Genomic DNA, 18,223 nt, shown 5'->3' on the forward strand with positions numbered 1-18,223 from the left:
TAGTCCGCTACAAAGGGGGAGGGTGGTTTAGAAGCCCTTCGTCTCAACCCGGTGAAGAATGGCAAACGACTTTGTCAAGGGGCTGTAGATTTTAGAAAGCAGCTGAGCTACGACGGTAGGTTATGGGGCCCTGAGGTAGAAATTTGTTCAGATACATGTATGTTATATCCTCACTTCACCTGCTAATCATATTTTGTGCATCATTTTCCCTGTAAGGTGAAGGTTTCAAAGCACCAGGTCACTACGCATGACCTGTATGTTTGAGGGAAAGGTGGTCTGTATCAGAAAGAGAAAACAGGGTTGAAGGGTTCTTTTTTAATTATCCATTTCTTTTTCCTTATATTGGTATATTTGTGATTATTGTGCTCATAGTAGACATGTTATCAGTAGAGTATGGAAGGTTGTATACTCCTGGGAAATAGGTTCTGTTCCTGGTACCATGATGGCAACTCCTGATATGAAATTGTTTAGCTTATGCTCTTAATGGTATGATTGTCTTGTTTGATCAATATTGCTTGTTCACTATTTCCACATGCGTAATGAAGAATGCAATTAAGAACAGCTTATGTTTTATTCTTTCATAATATAAAAGGCTTTTTCTCCCATTTCAATGCATGCCCTGTTAAACCTTGCCGTGAATTAGAGACATAGACAATTATAAATTACCTTTTCTAGTGAACATAAAATGTTCAAAGGGGGGACTGTAATGGGAGTTTTGGATGTTTGTAATTTATAATCAGAATCTTTGTCAGGCCAGACGTTGATCTGCATCTCCTCTTCTGGACTGTTATGCTATGACTAAAACGAATGCCTGTTTGTAGGTGATATGAGCATGAGTGCCACCTGACATAAGATAATTTCAGAGGACATTATGACATCTGTGTTCTGTAAATCTTGTCTTTGTCTGTACATCTTGTCTTTGTAAGATAGGACATGAACAGTCTTTTGTCTACGGTATTATTCCTCCTCCTTAAAAGGGAGATTGCTGTTAGACTCAGGGTCGTTCCCGCTGACTCTGAACCTTTGCATTAGAAGGCAGGGGTGAACACTATTTTCCTCTGCAGACGAAAATACTTTGTCGAATAAACCTTGGAGAAAAAGCTGATCCTGGTTGTTGATCTTTATTGGGCAGATTAATTTTTTCAGTGCCAAACGTCCTTTTAGATTTGCATCGGGCACAAGAGTCATTTATCCGCCATTATAATAGCAACAGTGTCCGAGATCCGCCCACAAAGACACAAGTGCTTCCCGTTTCAGACCGCAAAGATAAGGCCAAATGTTTGAATATGAGTCTTTGATGTTACAGTAGATGCAAAAAGTAGTTTTCTGGTTTTATTTTTACTTTCCTGGAGGTGTTGTGGTGGAAGGACTGTGTGCAGGAAACAGCATCATTAGAAAATGCATGAGATAACAAAGCCATGCAAAACCACGTAGCCGGGTAGGATTCCAGTTTATCCTTACTAATTTGTGAATTTGTTATTCGTTCCTCTTTGGACACATCAAAAGAGACCGTCTCGTTTCTCTGACAGACTGGCATAGGTTCAATCATCACTCGCTCAGTGGACAATATCCAGCTTGTCAGCAAGAAAGTTTGCAGCATGGAACAACTCAACTCCTCTCTGGTCCTGTTGAACATCTCTCCTGGATCTCCATCTTATGACACCTGGGTCTCCAGCCGTCTGGTCCCTGCGGTGGTGTTGTCCCTCTGCTTCCTGCTGGGAGTTCCTGGCAATATCACTGTGATCGTCCTCAGACCAAACTGGAAGCACATGTCCAGTCTGAGCCAGAGTTTGATGCTGAATTTGGCCATATCAGACCTGCTCTGTCTGCTCACACTGCCTCTGTGGATTTACACTCTCCTGGACAGCTGGACCATTGGACTGGTGACCTGTAAGCTTGTGTCGTATCTCGTTTACTGCACCCTTTATAGTAGCCTTCTGACTGTGACGGCCCTGAGTGTCAAGCGCTACCTACAGGTGGTGCACCAGCTGAGGTGCTCGGATTATATAAGAAAGAGGATGCTGCTGGTTCCGCTCTGGCTGGTTGCAATGATCCTGTCTATCCCTGTTCTGGTGGATCACCAGCTGACCACAGACCAGCAATGGACAACTTGCCAACCGGAATTCTCTACCCCTGCCCAGGGTCTGGCAGTGCTTCTGGAAGAGTCCCTGCTGGGATTTGTTTCAATTGCTGTCGTGGTATTTGCATACAGCGGCCTCCAAAGAACGGTGAACCAGGCAGCTTTCTTCAACAACCCACAGATGACCCGGCTGGTCACAAGTATCGTTGTGACCTTTTTTGTCCTATGGATGCCATATCATATCACAAATGTGCTTGGTGTCGTGGCTATTTCACTCCAGAATGACAAGCTTTGGAAATCTTGCAGGGATAGCTGGAGCATCTGTGTAGCACTGATATGTGTGAATAGCTGCGTGAATCCACTCCTTTATGCCTTTGATTCTCGAAACATATGCACTGAGTGCCGAAAAACAGAACATACAGTAGATGTTGTTGTTATTGCAGATGCTCGCTGTTCCAGGAATTCTAATCTTAGTACGATAGATGAAAATCCACCAAGAGTGCAGAAACTTGATGATGATGACGAGTAAACTAGAGAAATTATTTTTGTTCTTGTGATATGAAAAAATGTTTGAAGGTGTGTTTCTCTCATTTGTCAGAAAAAGCTACACATGATTTGTGGTTTAGTGAGGCATATTGATCTGATTACAACTGGTCCTCAGTCAGAGCTGTAAAAATAGTGACGCTGCATTAACAATACAATTCCTGGTTCATTTAGGTCAAAAATATTATCTTATGTGTTCTTTTCTTTTTTGAGTGTGTGTTCGTGTGTGGGTATTGTGGATTCACGTGGTAAGACAACAAACTGTGTTGAGACATTGTAACATGTCATTATAAACAAATTACAATACATTAACCGTGATAAAGATATAATGCATGTCTTACCTTGCTTTATAATAAATGGGCTTTTGTACTTTCTTGGTCAAAAGTGGTATCATCAGTGATAATAAAAATAGGCCACTCTGCATTGAAAATGTAAAGGAAACATTTGTGCGGTAAATATGATGCTGGTCAGTCGCTGTGTGAATTATTCTCAATAAAGCTACTGTAGTTTGATACATCCATCACTCCTTGTCATCTTTCATTTTACCAACCTCCACCTTTTGTGCAACTTTTGCATCACTTTTTTTCCTGAATGTTGGAGTTACTGTAAATGTGAGGCGACAGTTGGGACATGGTTGGCTTAGTTAGCTTAGCAAAATGAGTGGAAACAGGGAGAAACTAGCTAGCAAGCAGTAATGATGTAAGTTATTGAACCTAGTTAAGTAATAGTCCAGCAACGTGCTGATTTTAAACTTTAATTTGGTTTCCTTCAGAGGGAGCCAGGCTAGCCGCTTCCCTGGTCTGTCGTTATGCTAAGCTAAGCTAGCGCCCCCCTGGCAGAAACTTACTCGCAGCTCATTACTTATCGGTTTTGATTTTGTCGTTATGTCGTTTGATAATTCAACATTTTTACGTGTTATCTGCATGAATTCCTTCTTTTGACAAGAAAATGTTCGTGTGGCAAGAAAATTTCTGGTCAGTGACGGAAAAGATAACGGCACAAGATGTTTTAAACATCATAAAATATGTATAAATATTGTGTAGACCGAGTATTCCTTTAAAATGAAGTAAAACAAGGACCAGCAGGTTTGACTTATTTAGTATGCAAAGGTAAAAAAAAAAGCTGTTGTTGAAATCTTTTCCTTTACAATTACAGTTTCAGAGTTATATAAGTTGGGTGATTCAGAGAGTGAAAGAAAGGGAAGTACCAAACTAATCAAATTCAAATACATTTTTGACTAATTCACCAGGATTACCTACAACCTCTAAAGAAGATATCCTCTATAGGCATTTATCATGCTTGACAATATATTCAAACAAATATAAGGTTGGATGCAATGAATGATAACCTTTGGAGGCGTGCTCTTGGCTGTTTAAGCTCTTGAGGAACTGCAATTATGGGTAAACATGTCTGTAGTGCTAAATTGAAAACAACGCAGTCTGCAATCAAGATTAACACTTTGCTAAAAGTTGACTTCTCTGTACAAAGCTACCTCCTTCTTTTAACTAAGACAAATTCAACCCACAAGTCAATGTTTAGGACCATTTTGTAAAACAAGAACATACTGTTGAACTGACTCAATCCATCACTTTGCAGTCAAACCTCTTTACAGAGTCTTTGATCTCCGTGGATCCAGTGACAGATCTGGGCATATTTGGGTGGCGTAATCCTCACCGCAACATTAAAGTCTCTCTGTTCGCCTCCCGCAACCTCAACCCACTGATGGCCTGAAAACACTCCAATCACCCTCCGCTGCCACTTCCCCTTCTTGCCTTCCTCGCCCACCTCCTGCCTCAGACGGACGTAAACACCTGCCCCTGTGGCGCCCGGCTGTGCGTCACACTGCTGGTACATCAAATCGTCGGACTCATTTGCGACTGAGCAGAACCGGTAAACCACCTTCTCATTTCCACGCCCGTCCAGCAGGCTTTTGTCAGCGTCGTAGCCTGAAAAGTGTATCCGTGCCAGGGGGGTGTCGGAGGGTGCCACCCCAAGCTCCATGTGCTTCTGCTTCAGGGGTCGTTTCAGCTCCAGAAGAGCGTAGTCGTAGTCGGGGGACACTGAGCTGGCGGAGCTCTTGTTTTGGATCCATCCTTGAGGGATTTTGGTTTGTTTAACTCGTGTCCAACGGAAGACAGGCTGCTTCCTGGGTTCAGCACTGCGTGGCATACGTCTGGGACTTTTTTGTTTCCCTCCTCTGACTAACTCAGCTACACCCTCCTCACCCTCTTTTCTCCTCCTATACCTCCTGCCTTTGCCTCCCTTTCTCTTTCTCACTACATCTTCATCTATACCATTCTGCTCCTCACCTTCCTCTATCATCTGCTCCTCACCCCACTCTGCCTCTCCTTTCCTCCCACCCTTCTGCCTCCCTCTTCTCCTCCCACCTCCTCTTCTCCTCTTAGTCTTGAGCTGCAACACCCCTACTCTAAGCCTCCTGGCACTCTCTAGGTAGTCTCTCCCATCATGGATGCAGTGTGCCGCTGTTAGCACGTGTTTCTGGGATATTAGGACTCCAGAGCAGCCTGTTGAGAGGCGAACAGCCGTAGAGAAAGGATAGTTGGTGATGAAATATGAATCAGAGATCACAAAGCGTCCATCTGCTCCATAAACCTGCCGTCTCCTGCGGGCATGAGCCGGCGAGAGGGCTGGTGTTCCTGCAGACGTCCTGTTAAAACCCTGCAGACTGATATCTGTATGCGTGCGAGTGCCATTCTCATGCATTGTCTCATATCCCAGAATCCTCTCTTGCTCGGCAAGGTCGATGGGTGGTAGGCTGCTTTGACACTCTATTCCACAGAGTGTCTTCATCCCCCCTCTCTCCTCCTCCTCCTGCCCGCCGAACAACGGCATGTTTAGAGGCTCTGTGTTTGTCTCGAGCAGCACTGGGAGGCTCTGCCTGGTCCACCTGTACGCGCCGCTGTTCCCATCTTTACCAGTAACTTCAGAAAACGTCAGTGCTGCTGCACAGAGCAGGAGACACAGGTAGTGATTGAGTCCCATCCCACTGAAAAGAAAGAGACACCGAGATAGAAATATCCAGTACCAAGGTGTAAGAGACAAATAATATGGATTCAAACCTCTTAACATCTCTTATTTTTTTCATCAGGCCAAGAGAAGACTTCTATGCATGTTCCCACAGCTCATATTAGTAGCAATGATGTCGCTTCCATATGTTATATGGCCAGCAGAGGGTGCACAAGCTCAACTTCTAAACAACAAACCACTGAGCAGTAAACTGCTACTGTGATGTTTTACTTCAACAATTCAATTAAAAGAATACATGGTTCAAAATGCAGGTAATGCTATTGTTATTACTACATGTAACAATAATTCAGTGATGTGAAGGACATTTGAGACTTGTTTTCATATTAATTAAGTATGTAAGTCTGATATTAGTGTATAACTTACTCAAAGTTATACATCTTAGAAAAGCAGTGAAACCCCAGTATAGCTAATATGAAAAGAGAAAGAAGATACAGAGAAAACATAGCTTTTGTAAACAATATTAAGAGGACTGATGTGATTGTATTTTGAGAAGACTATCAAGAAATACAAATGTCTCTTCCTACCTGCAAACATAAAAAAAACACACAAAACTTCCAGTAAATGTTGTCCTTCTCATCAATAAAAAATCCTCTCCATCAAAACGGCTCCCAGCAGACTGACTTCCATCATTTAATGGGCTAAAAAAAAAAGAAGCTGGAGCACGAGCAGAAGCTTTGTGCAAGATCCTCAGAGAAATCTACATCCCACTCTGATGCAGAAAAAAGGCGATGAGCAAACAGGCAGAAAGGGGGAGTCAAGCATGAATGAAGGTACTAATCATGTGATGACGTTACATTTTATGTCAAAAATTGAGTCGTTTTTTTCGCATTCTGCAAATATTTTGATTACGTCGGAAATTTACACAGAAGTTAGTTTAGATGTCAAGCTTTTTGCAGATAGATCTACCAATAAAATGTTGCCTTTCAGCTTGTTTATCCGGTGCTTTCGCGGCCAAAACAATTTGATTTATGTCAGGTGACATTTGAAGTGTGTGGTCACACACACACACACACACACACACACACACACACCTCTCAGGGGAACCAGTATATTAACCCCTGTTGGTTTATTTTCACTAGTGTCGCTCTGCTTTCTGCAACAAGAGTTCATTCAGAGCAGGAACTCCTCTTTTCTCCGTGATTAGATGTTGTAACACCAACACACACGTGGACCTACAGGCACACACACATCAGTCAAAGGCTCAATTATTAGGCTACTGTTATCCTAACAGATGACGTGCACTTGCAACCATAGCAGTTTAGTTAGAGCGAGAGAGAGTTAGAAAGGTTCTATAAAATGAGATTCATAATGAGATGCCAAGTTCTTACTTGGCTTTGGAACCAGGCGCGGCGCTACTATTGGGCCTGGTGGGCCTGGGCCCACCCATTTTAGGCCTGGGCCCGCCCATTTTGACTCATGCCTACTGATTAGTGAGTGATTTTCTTTCTAGCTGTTCATCCAATAAGCAGCCTGAGGAAAGCTTTGAGTGAAAGCTTCTCAGCCAATCAGCGGCTTCTACCCCGTGTGGACTACTAAGCCCGCCCACAGGCTGCATCGTCACCAGCAAGTGATCCAATAAAATGAATGACTTTGGCGCGCAAGCTTTGAGATGAGAAATCAGACAGAACAGACAGACCATGATCCATGAGATAGACACAGACGGTAGCTATTAGCTTATATGAAACTTAGCATGGCGAAGCAAAGCAGCTTGTTTTCATTTCAATTTTCCAAGAAACGCTCCGAGGAGCAGGAGAAGAAAACTACCATTTTAAGTAACGTTAGTGATCAATTACCATCCAGCTCAGCCGGCCTCTCCACGTCAAGTCCTCCCCTAGCCACTCCCTCAAACCAGCAAGGCAAGTAACGGTTAGGCTAACGTTAACGTTATAGTTTAACGTTAACGTTATAGTATAAGGTATAGTGTCCGTATGCACATTTTCTAGAGGGAAAAATAATATTGGCAGTAGGCAGAGGTAACTTATGAAATCGTTTGATGTGTTATAGGAGACAGGGTTCAGCAGCCTGGCACAAATGCCGTTCCCCAAGAAGACCTGTCACAACTTCCGCTAGACCTGTCATCAATAGATGAGCCTGCAAGCCAGCCCAAACTCCGTACATTCCCAGCCACACACATATCGGGGAAAGATAGGAGTTTTTCTGACAGGTGGTACTCAAAATTCCCGTGGCTTGAATACAGCATCTCAAGAGATGCTGTATTTTGTAAGTCTTGTCGTCATTTCCCTGAAGCAGCTTATGAAAATAGGTTCATTAATACGGGCTTCAAAGACTGGAAACATTTTTCCGAGGGTTGTGGCAAACATGAAGCCAGCAGGGCACATGCTGCAGCGCTGGGGAAAATGGATGGTTTTAAGCAAAGTCACCAGCCAGGACGGGGAAATATTATTAACCAGCTGAACAACGATGCCAGTGACAAGTCCTTCATTGAAAGACATAGGCAGCACATCATGATGGTAATAGATCTCGTCCTGTTCTGTGCAAAACAAGAAATCCCATTGCGTGGGCATCGGGAAAATCCAGATGCGTCAAACAAGGGTAACTTTTTGGAGCTACTTGACCTGGTTTCCAAATATGACCCAGAAATAAAAAGGCGACTGGATGAACTACCCAAGAATGGTAAACTGCTGCACCACTCTATACAGAATGAGATACTGGAAATCGCAGCATCACTCCTTCTAAAAAAAATAAAGGCAGATTTGCATGAACCGGACACATATTATGCGATTTTAGCAGATGAGTGCAAAGACATCTCAAAAAGAGAGCTAGTGGCAGTATGCGTCAGATACCTGCACAACGGCACACTGAAAGAACGGGCTGTGGGATTTGTGGAAACGGGCAACATGACTGCAGAGGCAATATCGGCTAAGATTTTGGAGGTGCTGGAGCCATTGCAGCTGGACCCGGGGCTGTGTGTCGGATTTGGGTTTGATGGCGCATCAGTCATGTCGGGGAACAGAGGAGGGGTACATGTGATACTGAAGAAGACGTTTCCCCACGCTTTATATGTGCATTGTAACTCACATAGACTCAACCTTGTCCTCTGCACAGCAGCTAAAGTGTCTCCTAGCATTTCAACGTTTTTCGATATTATAAACAGCTTGCACAACTTTATGACTGGGGCGCACAGACACGCCAAATTTCTGGAAATCCAAAAGCAGATGCGACCGGGGCAAAAAACACTGGAGCTGGAGAGATCCTGTGATGTGAGGTGGAGCTCATGGTCAAATGCAGTCAGTAAGGTGTTGACGCTCCTGGGACCTATTTTGGAGACCCTCGCAACATTCTCCGAAAGTTCTGGCCAAACAAAACTTGAAGCTGACTCCCTACTGCACCAAATGCAAACAAAAAAGTTTTTGTTTCTGCTTGTCACATTCAACCAGTTGTTTGAAGTCAGCGACTACGCCACTAAGGGCTTGCAATCTCCCACACTCTCAGTTACAGATTGTATTGATCTGATTGAAGGGCTCAAGGACAGCTACACACAATTCAGGAATGAAAATGATGCATTTGCTAAAGTAATGGCACTGACGGATGAGCTGATGAATAAACATGAGATTGTGCGCTGGGATATCAGTGGATCACGCAAGAGGAAGTTGCCGGCCAGGTTAGACAATACGCACGTTGATTCTACTCTGGGCAAATCATCACCTGTACAGCAAAACTCGGACCTACAGAAAGTGTGGAATGACATACTGGACAAGCAGATGATGGAGCTGAACGCTCGTTTCAAGCCCGACACATACGGCTTTATGAGAGCCGCTGCTGCCTGCTTGCCATGGTCAGACACCTTTGGTGACAAGGCTCTCATCCGGCCCGCCTGCGCGCACTTCTCCATTCCCATGGAAGACGCAGAGCACACTGTGTTTGTGCAGCAGCTTAAAAGAAAGGCAAAGGCCAACAAGACCGAGAAAAGAGAAACACTCGTAGAAGTGCTCGACGCATGCCCCCGTGATATTTTCCCCAACATGAACAGTCTCCTGCGGGCCCTCCTCACATTGCCCATGACGACATGTACTGTGGAGAGACTCTTTTCAGCTGTCAGTCGGATAAAAACAGGCACCAGGGCAACAATGTTGACAGGTAGACTGAACGCTTTGTCCCTGCTTTCATTTGAAAGGGAATTGACTGATTCACTGGGATATCAAGAAATTCTTGCTGTGTTCAGCACGAAACCCCGCCGTCTCCTGCTGTAACAAGCCCCAAGTCCCACAAGCACGTTTGAATTAAATTGTGTGCATGTGTGATTATTTATCAGCTATCTCGGATTGTTATGCTGTTGTGTATATGGTTAGATATGTTATTCATTTAATTATTCTGAAGAAATAAGCTACAGGAGAAATCATTTTGGATCGTTTTCCTGCTGTTTGTGTTTAGCAGCTGTTTCGGATTCAATGCTGCTGTTATTTCAATTCATGTCGATATGTTCTTCTGTCATTCTGAATGTAGGCCTATTAGAAACAGTTAAATAATTTTGGACAGTTCCCTGCCCGCCATGCTGAGTAAATAAATGGAGAGAGAAATAGACCCTCCAAAGATATAATTCCGTTTCAGTCTTGTTGTATGAACGTTCAAAAGAGATAAATGAAGTCAGGCTTACTGCCAAGGTCTTTGTCCGCTTCAGCACTGAGCTGAGGACAGCGACACAAGAGCCACACAGGTAGGCTACTGAGTCGCTGTCCTCAGTGCTGAAACAGAGATGAAGGGGAACCCCGTTTTTTTTTTTTTTTTTTTGGCTTATTTTAATTGGCCCATCCACTTTTCTTGTGGCCCACCCACAATCAAAATCCTGGCGCCGCTAGTGTTTGGAACCAACATTTTGTGAGGTTTCTGGAGCTTTCAATCTTATCACATGATCTTCATCGGCAAACAAACAATTTTTAGATATGCGTCGGGCGCAAGAGTCATTTATCCGCCATTATAATAACAGTGTCCGAGATCCGCCCACAAAGACACTAGTTTTTCCCGTTACAGACCGCCAAGATAGGGCCCGATGTTTGAATATGAGTCTTCACTGTTGCAGTAGATGCAAAAAGTAGTCCTCTGGTTTTATTTTTACTTTCCTGGAGGTGTTGTGGTGAACTATGCATCTTTGCATCAGATAACAAAGCCATGCAAAACCACGTAGCCACAAAAGAACACGTGATATCCGGGTAAGATTCCAGTTTATCCTTACTAATCTGTGAATTTGTTATTCGTTCCTCTTTGGAAACATCAAAAGACAACATCTCGTTTCTCTGACAGACTGGCATAGGTTCAATCATCACTCGCTCAGTGGACAATATCCAGCTTGTCAGCCAGCAAGTTTGCAGCATGGAACAACTCAACTCCACTCTGGTCCCATTGAACCTCTCCTCTCCTGGATCTCCATCTGATGACACCTGGGTCTTCAGTCATCTGGTCCCTGCGGTGGTGATGTCCCTCTGCTTCCTGCTGGGAGTTCCTGGCAATATCGCTGTGATTGTCCTCAGACCAAACTGGCAGCAAATGTCCAGTCTGAACCAGAGTTTGATGCTGAATTTGGCCATATCAGACCTGCTCTGCCTGCTCACACTGCCTCTATGGATTTACACTCTCCTGGACAGCTGGACCATTGGACTGGTGACCTGTAAGCTTGTGTCGTATCTTGTGTGCTGCACAGTTTTTAGTAGCCTTCTGACTGTGACGGCCCTGAGTGTCCAGCGCTACCTACAGGTGGTGCACCAGCTGAGGGGCTTGGATCAGATAGGAAAGAGGATGCTGCTGGTTACACTCTGGCTGGTTGCAATGATCCTGTCCATCCCTGTTCTGGTGGTTCGACAGCTGACCTCAGACCAGCACAGGACAGCCTGCAAACATCACTACTCTACCCCTGCCCAGGGTCTGGCAGTGCTTCTGGAAGAGTTCCTGCTGGGATTTGTCTCAATTGCTGTCGTGGTATTTGCATACAGCGGCCTCCAAAGAACGGTGAATCAGGCAGCTTTCTTCAACAACCCACGGACGACCCGGCTGGTCACAAGTATCGTTGTGACCTTTTTTGTCCTATGGATGCCACTTCATATCACAAATGTGCTTGGTGTCGCGGCTATTTCACTCCAAAATGACAAGCTTTGGATATTTTGCACGTATAGCTGGAGCATCTGTGTAGCACTGATATTTGTGAATAACTGCATGAATCCACTCCTTTATGCCTTTGCTTCTCGAAACATATGCACTGAGTGCCGAAAAACAGAACATACAGTAGATGTTGTTGTTATTGCAGATACTCACTGTTCCAGGAAGTCTAGTCATAGTACGATAGATGAAAATCCACCAAGAGTGCAGAAACTTGATGATGAAGATGATGAAGATGAGTAAACTAGAGAAATTATCTTTGTTCTTGTGATATGAAAAACATTTTGAAGGTGCGTTTCTCTTTTTTGTCAGAAAAAGCTACACATGATTTGTGGTTTAGTGAGGCATGTTGATCTGATTACAACTGGTCCTCAGTCAGAGCTGTAAAAATAGTGACGCTGCATTAGCAATACAATTCCTGGTTCATTTAGGTCAAAAATATTATCTTATGTATACTTTTCTTTTTTGAGTGTGTGTTCGTGTGTGGGTATTGTGGATTCATGTGGTAAGACAACAAACTGTGTTGAGACATTGTAACATGTCATTATAAACAAATTACAATACATTAACCGTGATAAAGATATAATGCATGTATAATAAATGATGGTCAAAAGTGGTATCATCAGCGATAATAAAAAATAGGCCGCTCTGCATTGAAAATGTAAAGGAAATGTTTGTGCGGTAAAATATGATTCTGGTCAGTCGCTGTGTGAATTATTCTCAATAAAGCTACTGTTGGATACATCCATCACTCCTTGTCATCTTTCATCTTACCAATTTTTGCCTTTCGTTTTTGTTGGAGAGTTACTGTAAATGTGAGGCTAAAGTTGGGCCATGGTTGGCTTAGTTAGCTTGGCAAAATGAGTGGAAACAGGGAGAAACTAGCTAGCTAGCAGTGATGACAGAAGTTATTGGTCCTAGTTAAGATATAGTCCAGCAACGTGCTGATTTTAAACTTTAATTTGGTTTCCTTCAGAGGGAGCCAGGCTAGCCGCTTCCCTGGTGTGTCTTTATGCTAAGCTAAGCTAGCGCCTCCTGGCAGAAACGTAATATTTATCACAAACACACAACAAGACAAAAGACAAAATAAACTGATCCAAACATCCCTCGCAGCTCATTACTAATCTGTTTTGATTTTGTCGACGTGTCGTTTGATAATTCAAAAATTTTACGTGTTATCTGCATGAATTCCTTCTTTTGACAAGAAAATGTTCGTGTGGCAAGAACATTTCTGTTCAGTGACGGAAAAGATAACGGCACAAGATGTTTTAAACATCATAAAATATGTATAAATGTTGTGTAAACCGAGTATTCCCTTAAAATGAAGTGAAACAAGGACCAGCAGGTTTGACTTATTTAGTATGCAAAGGTAAAAAAAAAAGCTGTTGTTGACATCTTTTCCTTCACAATTATAGTTGAAGAGTAATATAAGTTGGGTGATTCAGAGAGTGAAAGACACGGAAGTACCAAAGTAATCAAACTCAAATACATTTTTGACTAAGTCACCAGGATTTCTCTAAAGAAGATATCCTCTATAGGCATTTATCATGCTTGACAATATATTCAAACAAATATTAGGTTGGATGCAATGAATGATAACCTTTGGAGGCGTGTTCTTGGCTGTTTAAGCTCTTGAGGAACTGCAATTATGGGTAACATTTCTGTAGTGCTAAATTGAAAACAACACAGTCTGCAATCAAGATTAACACTTTGCTAAAAGTTGACTTCTCTGTACAAAGCTACCTCCTGCTTTTTAACTAAGACAAATTCAACTCACAAGTCAATGTTTAGGACCATTTTGTAAAACAAGAACATACTGTTGAACTGACTCAATCCATCACTTTGCAGTCAAACATGTTTACAGAGTCTTGGATCTCCGTGGATCCAGTGACAGATCTGGGCATATTTGGGTGGCGTAATCCTCACCGCAACATTAAAGTCCCTCTGTTCGCCTCCCGCCACCTCCACCCACTGATGGCCTGAAAACACTCCAATCACCCTCCGCTGCCACTTCCCCTTCCTGCCTTCCTCGCCCACCTCCTGCCTCAGACGGACGTAAACGCCTGCCCCTGTGGCGCCCGGCTGTGCGTCACACTGCTGGTACATCAAATCGTCGGACTCATTTGCGACTGAGCAGAACCGGTAAACCACCGTCTCATTTCCACGCCCGTCCAGCAGGCTTTTGTCAGCATCGTAGCCTGAAAAGTGTATCCGTGCCAGGGGGGTGTCGGAGGGTGCCACCCCAAGCTCCATGTGCTTCTGCTTCAGGGGTCGTTTCAGCTCCAGAAGAGCGTAGTCGTAGTCGGGGGACACTGAGCTGGCGGAGCTCTTGTTTTGGATCCATCCTTGAGGGATTTTGGTTTGTTTAACTCGTGTCCAACGGAAGACAGGCTGCTTCCTGGGTTCAGCATTGCGTGGCATACGTCTGGGACTTTTTTGTTTCCCTCCTCTGACTAACTCAGCTACACCCTCCTCACCCTCTTTTCTCCTCCTATACCTCCTGCCTTTGCCTCCCTTTCTCTTTCTCACTACATCTTCATCTATACCATTCTGCTCCTCACCTTCCTCTATCATCTACTCCTCACCCCCTCTGCCTCTCCTTTCCTCCCACCCTTCTGCCTCCCTCTCCTCCCACCTCCTCTTCTCCTCTTAGTCTTGAGCTGCAACACCCCTACTCTAAGCCTCCTGGCACTCTCTAGGTAGTCTCTCCCATCATGGATGCAGTGTGCCGCTGTTAGCACGTGTTTCTGGGATATTAGGACTCCAGAGCAGCCTGTTGAGAGGCGAACAGCCGTAGAGAAAGGATAGTTGGTGATGAAATACGAATCAGAGATCACAAAGCGTCCATCTGCTCCATAAACCTGCCGTCTCCTGCGGGCATGAGCCGGCGAGCGGGCCGGTGTTCCTGCAGACGTCCTGTTAAAACCCTGCAGACTGATATCTGTATGCGTGCGAGTGCCATTCTCATGCATTGTCTCATATCCCAGAATCCTCTCTTGCTCGGCAAGGTCGATGGGTGGTAGGCTGCTTTGACACTCTATTCCACAGAGTGTCTTCATCCCCCCTCTCTCCTCCTCCTCCTGCCCGCCGAACAACGGCATGTTTAGAGGCTCTGTGTTTGTCTCGAGCAGCACTGGGAGGCTCTGCCTGGTCCACCTGTACGCGCCGCTGTTCCCATCTTTACCAGTAACTTCAGAAAACGTCAGTGCTGCTGCACAGAGCAGGAGACACAGGTAGTGATTGAGTCCCATCCCACTGAAAAGAAAGAGACACCGAGATAGAAATATCCAGTACCAAGGTGTAAGAGACAAATAATATGGATTCAAACCTCTTAACATCTCTTATTTTTTTCATCAGGCCAAGAGGAGACTTCTATGCATGTTCCCACAGCTCATATTAGTAGCAATGATGTCGCTTCCATATGTTATATGGCCAGCAGAGGGTGCACAAGCTCAACTTCTAAACAACAAACCACTGAGCAGTAAACTGCTACTGTGATGTTTTACTTCAACAATTCAATTAAAAGAATACATGGTTCAAAATGCAGGTAATGCTATTGTTATTACTACATGTAACAATAATTCAGTGATGTGAAGGACATTTGAGACTTGTTTTGATATTAATTAAGTAAGTAAGTCTGATATTAGTGTATAACTGACTCAAGGTTATACATCTTAGAAAAGCAGTGAAATCCCTGTATGGCTAATATGAAAAGAGAAAGAAGATACAGAGAAAACATAGCTTTTGTAAACAATATTAAGAGGACTGATGTGATTGTATTTTGAGAAGACTATCAAGAAATACAAATGTCTCTTCCTACCTGCAAACATAAAAAAACACACAAAACTTCCAGTAAATGTTGTCCTTCTCATCAATAAAAAATCCTCTCCATCAAAACGGCTCCCAGCAGACTGACTTCCATCATTTAATGGGCTAAAAAAAAAAAAGAAGCTGGAGCACGAGCAGAAGCTTTGTGCAAGATCCTCAGAGAAATCTACATCCCACTCTGATGCAGAAAAAAGGCGATGAGCAAACAGGCAGAAAGGGGGAGTCAAGCATGAATGAAGGTACTAATCATGTGATGACGTTACATTTTAGGTCAAAAATTGAGTTGTTTTTTCGCATTCTGCAAATATTTTGATTACGTCGGAAATTCACACAGAAGTTAGTTTGGATGTCAAGCTTTTTGCAGATAGATCTACCAATAAAATGTTGCCTTTCAGCGTGTTTTTCAGGGCCGAAACAATTTGATTTATGTCAGGTGACATTTGAAGTGTGTGGTCACACACACACACACACACACACACACACACACACACACACACACACACACGCACACACACACACACACACACACACACACACACACACACACACACACACACACACACACACACACACACACACACACACACACACACACACACACACACACACACACACACACACACACACACACACACACACCTCTCAGGGGAACCTGTATATTAACCCCTGTTGGTTTATTTTGACTAGTGTCGCTCTGCTTGCTGCAACAAGACTTCATTCAGAGCAGGAACTCCCCTTTTCTCCGTGATTAGATCTTGTAACACCAACACACACATGGACCTACAGGCACACACACATCAGTCAAAGGCTCAATTATTAGGCTACTGTTATCCTAACAGATGACGTGCACTTGCAACGATAGCAGTTTAGTTAGAGCGAGAGAGAGTTAGAAAGGTTCTATAAAATGAGATTCATAATGAGATGCCAAGTTCTTACTTGGCTTTGGAACCAACATTTTGTGAGGTTTCTGGAGCTTTCAATCTTATCACATGATCTTCATCGGCAGATGCCGTTTGCGGGAGAAAGGAATTGTGTGGAAAAGGCTCAATCTGGTGAATATGTTAAATCAATTTTGAAGCCAGGGCTGTGTATGTCAGTGGGTGGGTGAAGGTGGGGAAGAGAGATGGGGAGGGGTGAGGAAGTGTGACTTGCATCACAATGTAATTTCTATATATTAATAGACAGAATATGTGAAAATGTGATAAAATGGCTCAATTTGGTGGAAAATAGAACAAGTGCCTCTCACTTTTAAAGGAAATGGTAGATGATGCTCTGATTGTCTTATTGCATGTTACACCCAAAACACACCTATTAGTAATCAAGCCACTTAAGACCAACCCTTTTAAGATATGCGTCGGGCGTAAGAGTCATTTATCCGCCATTATAATAACAGTGTCCGAGATCCGCCCACAAAGACACTTGTGTTTCCCGTTTCAGACCGCCAAGATAGGGCCCGATGTTTGAATATGCAATATGAATATGAAACAGCATCATTAGAAAATGTATCAGATAACAAAGCCATGCAAAACCACGTAGCCACAAAAGAACATGTGATATCCGGATAAGATTCCAGTTTATCCTTACTAATCTGTGAATTTGTTATTCGTTCCTCTTTGGACACATCAAAAGAGAACGTCTCGTTTCTCTGACAGACTGGCATAGGTTCAATCATCACTCACTCAGTGGACAATATCCAGCTTGTCAGCCAGCAAGTTTGCAGCATGGATCAACTCAACTCCACTCTGGTCCCGTTGAACACCTCCTCTCCTGGATCTCCATCTTATGCCCACTGGGTCTCCGGCCATCTGGTCCCTGCTCTGGTGATGTCCCTCTGCTTCCTGCTGGGAGTTCCTGGCAATATCGCTGTGATCGTCCTCAGACCAAACTGGCAGCAAATGTCCAGTCTGAACCAGAGTTTGATGTTGAATTTGGCCATATCAGACCTGCTCTGTCTGCTGACACTGCCTCTGTGGATTTACAATTACCTGGACAGCTGGACCATTGGACTGGTGACCTGTAAGCTTGTGTCGTATCTCGTTTACTGCACCGTTTATAGTAGCGCTCTGACTGTGACGGCAATGAGTGTCCAGCGCTACCTACAGGTGGTGCACCAGCTGAGGTGCTTGGATTATATAAGAAAGAGGATGCTGCTGGTTACACTCTGGCTGGTTGCAATGATTCTGTCCATCCCTGCTGTGGTGGTTCGACAGCTGACCTCAGACCAGAACATGACAGCCTGCAAACATGACCTTTTTTGTCCTATGGATGCCAGTTCATATCACAAATGTGCTTGGTGTCGCGGCTATTTCACTCCAAAATGACAAGCTTTTGATATTTTACAAGTATAGCAGGATCATCTGTGGAGCACTGGTATGTGTGAATAACTGCATGAATCCACTCTTTTATGCCTTTGCTTCTCGAAACATATGCACTGAGTGCCGAAAAACAGAACATACAGTAGATGTTGTTGTTATTGCAGATACTCACTGTTCCAGGAAGTCTAATCATAGTATGATAGAGGAAAATCCACCAAGAGTGCAGAACCTTGATGATGATGACGAGTAAACTAGAGAAATTATTTTTGTTCTTGTGATATGAAGAAATTTAAGGGTGTGT

The 18,223-nt window shown here is 43.7% G+C and overlaps 3 protein-coding genes and 1 pseudogene across 4 annotated transcripts; 2 read left to right on the top strand and 2 right to left on the bottom strand.

The window, feature by feature from the left end:
* Window positions 1-1,598: 1,598 nt before the first annotated feature.
* Window positions 1,599-3,064, top strand: LOC311010317 (leukotriene B4 receptor 1-like; the record flags this gene model as incomplete). The annotated part of the gene is made up of 1 exon (XM_084040847.1): window positions 1,599-3,064. The coding sequence occupies one exon, from the start codon at window positions 1,599-1,601 to the stop codon at window positions 2,607-2,609; it is 1,011 nt and encodes a 336-aa protein (XP_083896973.1). The 3' UTR covers window positions 2,610-3,064.
* A 1,087-nt stretch (window positions 3,065-4,151) lies between these two features.
* Window positions 4,152-6,349, bottom strand: LOC311010298 (inactive serine protease 35-like). Its single transcript, XM_084040834.1, has 2 exons — window positions 6,196-6,349; window positions 4,152-5,630 (listed from the first exon to the last, which is right to left on the bottom strand). The coding sequence occupies exons 1-2, from the start codon at window positions 6,246-6,248 to the stop codon at window positions 4,220-4,222; spliced, it is 1,464 nt and encodes a 487-aa protein (XP_083896960.1). The 5' UTR covers window positions 6,249-6,349; the 3' UTR covers window positions 4,152-4,219.
* Window positions 6,350-11,089: 4,740 nt separating this feature from the next.
* LOC311010311 (C-C chemokine receptor type 4-like) lies at window positions 11,090-12,045 on the top strand. The gene has a single exon (XM_084040843.1). It carries the CDS (start codon window positions 11,102-11,104, stop codon window positions 12,020-12,022), a length of 921 nt encoding a protein of 306 aa, XP_083896969.1. The 5' UTR covers window positions 11,090-11,101; the 3' UTR covers window positions 12,023-12,045.
* Window positions 12,046-13,299: 1,254 nt separating this feature from the next.
* On the bottom strand, window positions 13,300-17,379 carry LOC311010295 (inactive serine protease 35-like; annotated as a pseudogene). Its single transcript, XR_014599446.1, has 2 exons — window positions 17,287-17,379; window positions 13,300-15,034 (listed from the first exon to the last, which is right to left on the bottom strand). The product of XR_014599446.1 is annotated as an inactive serine protease 35-like (transcript).
* Between the last annotated feature and the right edge of the window lie 844 nt (window positions 17,380-18,223).

The sequence above is a fragment of the Eutrigla gurnardus genome, assembly GCF_963514095.1.
Source record: "Eutrigla gurnardus genome assembly, contig: SCAFFOLD_64, whole genome shotgun sequence".
NCBI lineage: Eukaryota > Metazoa > Chordata > Actinopteri > Perciformes > Triglidae > Eutrigla > Eutrigla gurnardus.

Excerpts from the sequence above, each read along its gene's own strand:
- LOC311010298 (XM_084040834.1), bottom strand. The coding sequence starts at position 6,248 with ATGAGAAGGACAACATTTACTGGAAGTTTTGTGTGTTTTTTTTATGTT. Across the intron at positions 5,631-6,195 it reads TGTTTTTTTTATGTTTGCAG|TGGGATGGGACTCAATCACT; the intron begins GTAGGAAGAGAC and ends CTTTCTTTTCAG.
- LOC311010311 (XM_084040843.1), top strand. The coding sequence starts at position 11,102 with ATGTCCCTCTGCTTCCTGCTGGGAGTTCCTGGCAATATCGCTGTGATT.